Source organism: Mizuhopecten yessoensis, unplaced genomic scaffold (genome assembly GCF_002113885.1).
Source record: "Mizuhopecten yessoensis strain PY_sf001 unplaced genomic scaffold, ASM211388v2 scaffold9615, whole genome shotgun sequence".
NCBI lineage: Eukaryota > Metazoa > Mollusca > Bivalvia > Pectinida > Pectinidae > Mizuhopecten > Mizuhopecten yessoensis.
Window position 1 is genome coordinate 588,210 of NW_018408136.1, and position 11,107 is coordinate 599,316.

The following is an 11,107-nucleotide window of genomic DNA, read 5'->3' on the forward strand; positions in this document are numbered from 1 at the left end:
TGTCTGTTGTCGTTACCAGGTGTTACTGTGAGATGTAACATTAACTGTGTGTGATGTTGTCCCTTAATTAACGTGTTGGTTGTTGTTACCAGGTGTTACTGTGAGATGTAACAATAACTGTGTGTGAGATTGTCCCTTAATTAACATGTTGGTTGTCGTTACCAGGTGTTACTGTGAGATGTTGTCTGTGAAGTTATATACCAATGACGAGAAGGCCAGGTAAGTACCGTTTTTTTAGTTGCTGTAAAAGCTCTTAGCTTGCTTTCCTACTCCTCTTAAACCATATATGTATGTCATAAATTTTTTTGATTATTGAATACAATACTGATTAACCCTTTCACCACTAGCCTGAAGACCAAAATGGACTCATCCAGATCAATGCATGGAAGAGTTTACTAAAGTTTTATAGGGTTGAACGTGTTAAACTAGTATATACAGCTATATTATCATGCTATTCCATGATTTTCTAGCTTCATGTTCTGCTTCACTAAGGGGCTGAATCAGTAAACATATTGCCCGCAGTATTAGAATGCTGTTTGGACAAAATGTCTTGATATCACTCAGATATCTGACTTTTCTGACTCAGTTTATTGAGCTTAGTGAGTTGTTTTCAGTGGTCACAGTCAACTGATAATTTTTACTCTTTGATTGACAAAGGCATGAGACCTTTTCATAATCTCCTGAAATAAGTTTTCTATGACTGTTTGTGTTGAAAAGAAAGCATCACACCATTCATACAAAACTGATGAATCTCATTAGGAATGTTCCTTTCTGTATCCAAACACTGAAACAACAATCCATGTAACAACCAATCCCTGTAACAACCAATCCCTGTATCAACCAATCCCTGTAACAACCAATCCCTGTAACAACCAATCCCAGTAACAACCAACCCCTGTAACAAACAACCCCTGCAACAAATAATCCCTGTAACAACCAACCCCTGTAACAACCAATCCCTGTAACATCTAATCCCTGTAACAAACAATCCCTGTAACAACCAATCCCTGTAACAACCAACCCCTGTAACAACCAATCCCTGTATCAACGAAACCCCGTAACCAATCCCTGTAACAACCAATCCCTGTAACAACCAATCCCTGTAACAACCAATCCCTGTAACAACCAACCCCTGTAACAACCAATCCCTGTATCAACGAAACCCCGTAACCAATCCCTGTAACAACCAATCCATGTAACAACCAACCGCTGTAACAACCAATCCCTGTAACAACCAACCCCTGTAACAAACAACCCCTGCAACAAATAATCCCTGTAACAACCAATCCCTGTAACAACCAACCCCTGTAACAACCAATCCCTGTAACAACCAAGCCCTGTAACAACCAATTTTTGTAACTACAAACCCCTGTAACAACCAACCCCTGTAACAACCAACCCATGTAACAACCAATCCCTGTAACAACCAACCCCTGTAACAACCAACCCCTGTGACAACCAATCCCTGTAACAACCAACCCCTGTAACAACAAACCTTGTAACAACCAACCCCTGTAACAACCAATCCCTGTAACATCTAATCCCTGTAACAAACAATCCCTGTAACAACCAATCCCTGTAACAACCAGCCCCTGTAACAACCAATCCCTGTAACAACCAGCCCCTGTAACCACCAATCCCTGTATCAACGAAACCCCGTAACAACCAATCCCTGTAACAACCAACCCCTGGAACAAACAACCTCTGCAACAAATAATCCCTGTATCAACCAACCCCTGTAACAACCAACCCCTGTGACAACCAATCCCTGTAACAACCAGCCCCTGTAACCACCAATCCCTGTATCAACGAAACCCCGTAACCAATCCCTGTACCAACCAACCCCTGTAACAACCAATCCCTGTATCAACGAAACCCCGTAACCAATCCCTGGAACAACCAATCCCTGTAACAACCAACCCCTGTAACAAACAACCTCTGCAACAAATAATCCCTGTAACAACCAACCCCTGTAACAACCAACCCCTGTAACAAACAACCTCTGCAACAAATAATCCCTGTAACAACCAATCCCTGTAACAACCAATCCCTGTAACAACCATCCCCTGTAACAAATAACCCATGTAACAACCAATCCCTGTAACAACTAATCTCTGTAACAACCAATCCCTGTAACAACCAACCCCTGTAACAACCAACCACTGTAACAACTAATCCATGTAACAACCAATCCCTGTAACAACCCTCCCCTGTAACAAATAACCCATGTAACAACAAATCCCTGTAACAACTAATCTCTGTAACAACCAACCCCTGTAACAACCAACCACTGTAACAACTAATCCATGTAACAACCAAGCCCTGTAACAACCAACCCCTGTAACAACCAACCCCTGTAACAAACAACCCCTGTAACAACCAATCCCTGTAACAACCAACCCATGTAACAACCAACCCCTGTAACAACAAACCCTGTAACAACCAACCCCTGTAACAACCAATCCCTGTAACAACAAACCCTGTAACAACCAACCCCAGTAACAACCAATCCCTGTAACAACCAATCCCTGTAACAACCAACCCCTGTAACAACAAACCCTGTAACAACCAACCCCTGTAACAAACAACCCCTGTAACAACCAATCCCTGTCACAACTAATCTCTGTAACAACCAACCCCTGTAACAACCAACCCCTGTAACAATCAACCACTGTAACAACTAATCCCTGTTACAACCAACCCCTGTAACAACAAACCCCTGTAACAACCAATCCCTGTAACAACCAATCCCTGTAACAACCAACCCTGTAACAACCAATCCCTGTAACAACCAACCCCTGTAACAACAAACCCCTGTAACAACCAATCCCTGTAACAACCAACCCCTGTAACAACAAACCCCTGTAACAACTAATCCCTGTAACAACCAATACCTGTAACAACCAATCCCTGTAACAACCAATCCCTGTAACAACTAATCCCTGTAACAACAAAAAAAACCCTAACAAAACCTGTAACAGTAAGCATTATGGTTGTACAGGACATTTGTGGCAGTGGAGGTTCAGTCTCACCCAGATGTTCTGAGGGACTATGTCCAAGCTGTTGACATATGCCTTCAAGAGTTTGGACTTCAGAAATACTACAAGGTAAGTTGTGTTTGGTTTACTTTTCAGGTACTGTATGACGTAGCGCATTTGATATGCATTAATATCTTCTTAAGAATCTAGAGTTCTTGTGTTATGTAGGTTTTTGGGTACTTTAAGACTATCAAGTTATTTCCGTTTAATGATCTTGACCATCTTTCACAGTATTAAAACAATTTCATAACACATCCTTTCAAGAACCAAACATCCTGAAGTTATTTTGTTTTTGCTCTAGCTTGATGGAAAGAAGGATAAGTTGCTATTTTATTTGTTTCAATAAATGACCTTGCCAGGTCATTTGGGTCAAAGTGTTAAAAAAGTAAATAAAAGTTTCAGTTTCTTAAGAACCACAAATGCAAACATGACATGTAGCCAGCTGGAATAAAAGACTGAAGTTTGTTGAAATAAATAATCATGACAAATATCAAGATACCAGGAGATAAAAGTAAAAAAGTTCAGCGTACAAGTACAATGTATCTATTTTTAATACTTACTGATGACATATACATCTCCTGATTTGTGTTTGATCCTCATTCAAGGTCATAGAATTCAAAAGTGTTAAATTTCAAATGACGACTTTCCAAGATTCACAATGTCTACAGTCCTGATAATTGACCTCTACACGTAGATTTCATGGGAGAAAGCTATAGATTGATCAAGCTGATAACCTTGACTTACATTCAAGGTCAGGGGTAACATGTCAAATAGTCCAAGGCCTGGAGCCGTCATATTTAAACAGTAGCTTGCAGGGTGAAGGGCAATGAAATTGTGCAAATACATGAACCTGACAGACAGAATAGCTACAATGGAGAGTAGAAGAGGAAAGAGTAACACTACTGAACTTGTTATTGGTGAAAGTTTAGAAAGACTTATAGTCAACCTGTTGTATTTCTTAGGACCCATCATTCCACTTAAGTGTAGGTTGGTGTGTTGGAAACGCCCTCTCTGATGTCACTGGAGCACAAAGACAGCAGCTACAGGTCAGTAGTGTACTTTATATAATGATTGGGTAGTACTATATCATGTCAGTAGTGTACTTTATATAATGATTGGGTAGTACTATATCATGTCAGTGGTGTACTTTATATAATGATTAGGTAGATATATATCATGTCAGTAGTGTACTTTATATAATGATTAGGTAGTACTATATCATGTCAGTAGTGTACTTTATATAATGATTAGGTAGTACTATATCATGTCAGTAGTGTACTTTATATAATGATTAGGTAGTACTATATCATGTCAGTAGTGTACTTTATATAATGATTGGGTAGTACTATATCATGTCAGTAGTGTACTTTATATAATGATTGGGTAGTACTATATCATGTCAGTAGTGTACTTTATATAATGATTGGGTAGTACTATATCATGTCAGTAGTGTACTTTATATAATGATTGGGTAGTACTATATCATGTCAGTAGTGTACTTTATATAATGATTGGGTAGTACTATATCATGTCAGTAGTGTACTTTATATAATGATTGGGTAGTACTATATCATGTCAGTAGTGTACTTTATATAATGATTGGGTAGTACTATATCATGTCAGTAGTGTACTTTATATAATGATTGGGTAGTACTATATCATGTCAGTAGTGTACTTTATATAATGATTGGGTAGTACTATATCATGTCAGTAGTGTACTTTATATAATGATTGGGTAGTACTATATCATGTCAGTAGTGTACTTTATATAATGATTAGGTAGTACTATATCATGCCAGTAGTGTACTTTATATAATGATTGGGTAGTACTATATCATGTCAGTAGAGTACTTTATATAATGATAGGGTAGTACTATATCATGTCAGTAGTGTACTTTATATAATGATTGGGTAGTACTATATCATGTCAGTAGTGTACTTTATATAATGATTGGGTAGTACTATATCATGTCAGTAGTGTACTTTATATAATGATTGGGTAGTACTATATCATGTCAGTAGTGTACTTTATATAATGATTGGGTAGTACTATATCATGTCAGTAGTGTACTTTATATAATGATTGGGTAGTACTATATCATGTCAGTAGTGTACTTTATATAATGATTGGGTAGTACTATATCATGTCAGTAGTGTACTTTATATAATGATTGGGTAGTACTATATCATGTCAGTAGTGTACTTTATATAATGATTGGGTAGTACTATATCATGTCAGTAGTGTACTTTATATAATGATTGGGTAGTACTATATCATGTCAGTAGTGTACTTTATATAATGATTGGGTAGTACTATATCATGTCAGTAGTGTACTTTATATAATGATTGGGTAGTACTATATCATGTCAGTAGTGTACTTTATATAATGATTGGGTAGTACTATATCATGTCAGTAGTGTACTTTATATAATGATTGGGTAGTACTATATCATGTCAGTAGTGTACTTTATATAATGATTGGGTAGTACTATATCATGTCAGTAGTGTACTTTATATAATGATTGGGTAGTACTATATCATGTCAGTAGTGTACTTTATATAATGATTGGGTAGTACTATATCATGTCAGTAGTGTACTTTATATAATGATTGGGTAGTACTATATCATGTCAGTAGTGTACTTTATATAATGATTGGGTAGTACTATATCATGTCAGTAGTGTACTTTATATAATGATTGGGTAGTACTATATCATGTCAGTAGTGTACTTTATATAATGATTGGGTAGTACTATATCATGTCAGTAGTGTACTTTATATAATGATTGGGTAGTACTATATCATGTCAGTAGTGTACTTTATATAATGATTGGGTAGTACTATATCATGTCAGTAGTGTACTTTATATAATGATTGGGTAGTACTATATCATGTCAGTAGTGTACTTTATATAATGATTGGGTAGTACTATATCATGTCAGTAGTGTACTTTATATAATGATTGGGTAGTACTATATCATGTCAGTAGTGTACTTTATATAATGATTGGGTAGTACTATATCATGTCAGTAGTGTACTTTATATAATGATTGGGTAGTACTATATCATGTCAGTAGTGTACTTTATATAATGATTGGGTAGTACTATATCATGTCAGTAGTGTACTTTATATAATGATTGGGTAGTACTATATCATGTCAGTAGTGTACTTTATATAATGATTGGGTAGTACTATATCATGTCAGTAGTGTACTTTATATAATGATTGGGTAGTACTATATCATGTCAGTAGTGTACTTTATATAATGATTGGGTAGTACTATATCATGTCAGTAGTGTACTTTATATAATGATTGGGTAGTACTATATCATGTCAGTAGTGTACTTTATATAATGATTGGGTAGTACTATATCATGTCAGTAGTGTACTTTATATAATGATTGGGTAGTACTATATCATGTCAGTAGTGTACTTTATATAATGATTGGGTAGTACTATATCATGTCAGTAGTGTACTTTATATAATGATTGGGTAGTACTATATCATGTCAGTAGTGTACTTTATATAATGATTGGGTAGTACTATATCATGTCAGTAGTGTACTTTATATAATGATTGGGTAGTACTATATCATGTCAGTAGTGTACTTTATATAATGATTGGGTAGTACTATATCATGTCAGTAGTGTACTTTATATAATGATTGGGTAGTACTATATCATGTCAGTAGTGTACTTTATATAATGATTGGGTAGTACTATATCATGTCAGTAGTGTACTTTATATAATGATTGGGTAGTACTATATCATGTCAGTAGTGTACTTTATATAATGATTGGGTAGTACTATATCATGTCAGTAGTGTACTTTATATAATGATTGGGTAGTACTATATCATGTCAGTAGTGTACTTTATATAATGATTGGGTAGTACTATATCATGTCAGTAGTGTACTTTATATAATGATTGGGTAGTACTATATCATGTCAGTAGTGTACTTTATATAATGATTGGGTAGTACTATATCATGTCAGTAGTGTACTTTATATAATGATTGGGTAGTACTATATCATGTCAGTAGTGTACTTTATATAATGATTGGGTAGTACTATATCATGTCAGTAGTGTACTTTATATAATGATTGGGTAGTACTATATCATGTCAGTAGTGTACTTTATATAATGATTGGGTAGTACTATATCATGTCAGTAGTGTACTTTATATAATGATTGGGTAGTACTATATCATGTCAGTAGTGTACTTTATATAATGATTGGGTAGTACTATATCATGTCAGTAGTGTACTTTATATAATGATTGGGTAGTACTATATCATGTCAGTAGTGTACTTTATATAATGATTGGGTAGTACTATATCATGTCAGTAGTGTACTTTATATAATGATTGGGTAGTACTATATCATGTCAGTAGTGTACTTTATATAATGATTGGGTAGTACTATATCATGTCAGTAGTGTACTTTATATAATGATTGGGTAGTACTATATCATGTCAGTAGTGTACTTTATATAATGATTGGGTAGTACTATATCATGTCAGTAGTGTACTTTATATAATGATTGGGTAGTACTATATCATGTCAGTAGTGTACTTTATATAATGATTGGGTAGTACTATATCATGTCAGTAGTGTACTTTATATAATGATTGGGTAGTACTATATCATGTCAGTAGTGTACTTTATATAATGATTGGGTAGTACTATATCATGTCAGTAGTGTACTTTATATAATGATTGGGTAGTACTATATCATGTCAGTAGTGTACTTTATATAATGATTGGGTAGTACTATATCATGTCAGTAGTGTACTTTATATAATGATTGGGTAGTACTATATCATGTCAGTAGTGTACTTTATATAATGATTGGGTAGTACTATATCATGTCAGTAGTGTACTTTATATAATGATTGGGTAGTACTATATCATGTCAGTAGTGCACTTTATATAATGATTAGGTAGTACTATATCATGTCAGTAGTGTACTTTATATAATGATTAGGTAGATATATATCATGTCAGTAGTGTACTTTATATAATGATTGGGTAGTAATATATCATGTTCGTAGTGTACTTTATATAATAGGTAGGTAGTTATATATAATGTATAATATTACGGTCGATATGACTGTTATAAGATGTCGTACCGATTAAGAAATAAATGATTAGAACTCTCACTAACAGTGTCGGTGTTTTATTGACAGGCAGTCCTGGACGAACATCTACATACCGATCCTGACCTTAAACTCATCCATGTGGACCAGATCCGGTGTAAGGCTGGCAACAAGTCCTTCACCTTCAGCCTGGGCACGTGACACCTATTAAATATGTTTTATATTATGCCGTGTCCTGTTGTGTTTCTTGTGTCTTGTTTTCTGGGGATACTTATTTTGATAAAATTGTGGAAGTAAGATTTAATATTGTACATGACCACTACTTTAATTTTCCTCTACGACAGTTGTCACATATATAGGTCATGGTCATTGGGTACAGTAAAACCTCCCTGTCAGAGAGATTCACGCCCGAGCTATTGGTTGGAACGTTTACAGCATGGATCAAGGTCGCTGGTAAAAAGCATACCTGTCACATATATCACACGAAACGGCCAAGGTGCTTGATAGAAGGTCTTAGTTGACAGGTGTCTTAGGTTAAGGTCAAGGCTGGGAAGAAAGTCACTTGTTGATAGTTCAAATGTAGGTCAAGGTCGATGGGAAGATGGAGAGGACACCGTCAGTATGAATTTATCACTAAACTATAATGATAGATTGTAACTGATCATACTAACTGTAACGGTAATACTGTACAATTGTATTGTGGCCGTTAACTATTAAAACATCGACATCGTACAGAAGTGATAAACTGCATTCTATGATCATGTAAGAAGGATTGGAAAGAAAAAAAATGATAACAACCTAAACTGAGATACTTGACCTGCTGAGTAGTGATTTAGGTTTAGAATGACTTGACGAGTCTGTTGTAGTACAATCAACACCTCGCGACCTTCTCAGTTATTAAGCATTTTTAAAATCGAATAATGTGCGAATATTTAAATAATTAACAGCAATAATTCAAACCATTGATCAGATTGTACACAGATACAGATAGTACACATGTACAGACGGGGTGAACGAGTGCGTCCTAAATGACATTGACCTCCTTGGTGAATTGACAGTGTGACCGTATATCTACTGGAGTGTCAAAGTTCACCAGACCATCAGTACTTATCTCGTCATTGAACTTTAGTATGTGATATCAAACCACTGTTTTTACAAACGACTTGTCTGACATTATTTGTAAATATATTTGAAATAAATAAAATGTTAAGTGCTTACGACACACCTGTAGACGCAGGTAATACGCAATACAGACGTTTATACAGAGACATTTAATCTAGAGGTCCTTTTTTTTTGTAAACAAATCTTTTTTTACATTTCTGTACATTCAGTACACTACGTTTGGGTTAACTATAAGCACTCTTGCATTAGGAAACGGAATCAAAATATGCGTGCGCGTCTCATTCAGTGAGTGAAAACGAACCATTTTTGTTTAAGCCAAACTCCTTTAATCATGGACAATTGCTTCATTAATATGGGTATGCCACAAGAAAAACATAAAAAAATATATATTTTCAAAACGTACATAACATCAATGTCCGGGAAAATTCCTACATTCACTGAAAACCCAGAATAAGTATGGTGTCATGTTGTAGACGCACTCCATGCTGTAAACATACAATTTATTATATATTTGCCAGTGATATACAATAATTACACGTATATAGATGTTATCACACGGCCAGTTCGATAGCTCACCCCGTCTCAACCCGAGACCTCCATTTAAGCCCGAGGGCTGATAGCCTATGGGTCGAGGGTAAGCTATGTAAATGGTCATATCATAACCTACTGCATCAAAATCATCGGCAATATCACAGACGAGTGAGACTGAGATGTGAGTTTTGTGGAACCGGGAGTAAAACGGAGCTGGCGCGTGCTGGGCAGAATGGCGCAGAATGGGCAGAATCTTGTATTTATAAAACAGTTTATTAGATAGTATTGAAAAATGTGGGAAGGGTGCACTTATTGCCGATTTAAGAATTAATATACCAACACAAGCAGATGACCTATGTCTGGTCAGTACACAACGTAAGAGCTTACACTACATGCTCGAGATGTGCGAAGCGTACAGCAGAAAGGGGCGTTTCACATTTTCTGCAGTTAAAAGTAAAATAGTGTATTTCTGTAGAAAAAAGAAGCGAAATCTTAGTACGGAATTATATCTATATGGGCATCTTCTTCCAGAAGTTGAGGATATAACACATGTTGGTGTGATGTTGAACTATAATTTTAATAGTATGGAACGTACAGTACGTGCATGTAATAAGCTGAAGAGTGGTGTCATGAGTTTGATTAAAAGTGGTGCTCATCCATGTGCATTAAATCCTTTAACGATTAGTAAAATACTTAAATCAAAAGTATATGCTTCAGCCCTATATGGTTGTGAATTATGGTGTCTTCCAAAAAACGAAATTTTAATGTTAGAAAGAGCACAACGTTTTATTTTAAAGTCAATTCAAGGGTTCCATACAAGAACCCGTACAGATATGTGCACAGGCCTTCTAGGGTGGTTAAGTTTAGAAGCATACATAGATACCAAGAAATTATTATTGTTTGGAAGATTATGCAACTTGGAGAAAAATTGTATATCTTATCTTGTGTTTTTTACTCGTCTTTTTATGGCAGTTATAGGGACCAATGTGTATAATAATGGATTTATGAATGAAGTAATTAGAGTTCTAAAGAAATATGATTTATACAAATTAGTACAAGAATGTTTATCAAATGGAATATTTCCAGTGAAAAGTATATGGAAAGCGAAAGTAAAGCATAATGTACAGTTATATGAAGAAAAAGGATGGAAGGAGAGAATGAGTGGTGACCGCGATTTCTGCAGATTTATATTTGTTCATGATAATTTGGCTCCTCATATATTGTGGAAATTGTTAATAAAATTTCCTCAAAACAGAGAAGCCATACATAGTATAATGAAATTGATTGTATCTCTAAGACATTCAGAAAAAACT

At 35.3% G+C, this 11,107-nt stretch overlaps 1 protein-coding gene across 2 annotated transcripts in view; it reads left to right on the plus strand.

Moving 5' to 3' along the window:
* The window catches only part of LOC110458474 (U6 snRNA phosphodiesterase-like), a 13,227-nt gene extending 4,860 nt beyond the window's left edge, over positions 1–8,367 (plus strand). For both annotated transcript variants that reach the window (XM_021510188.1, XM_021510190.1), the window contains exons 4-7: positions 166–219; positions 3,002–3,107; positions 4,001–4,084; positions 8,232–8,367. In XM_021510188.1, the coding sequence (XP_021365863.1) occupies positions 166–219; positions 3,002–3,107; positions 4,001–4,084; positions 8,232–8,342 (355 nt within the window). In that variant the 3' untranslated portion in view covers positions 8,343–8,367. The remainder of the gene's footprint in view (positions 1–165; positions 220–3,001; positions 3,108–4,000; positions 4,085–8,231) is intronic.
* Positions 8,368–11,107: the final 2,740 nt, after the last annotated feature.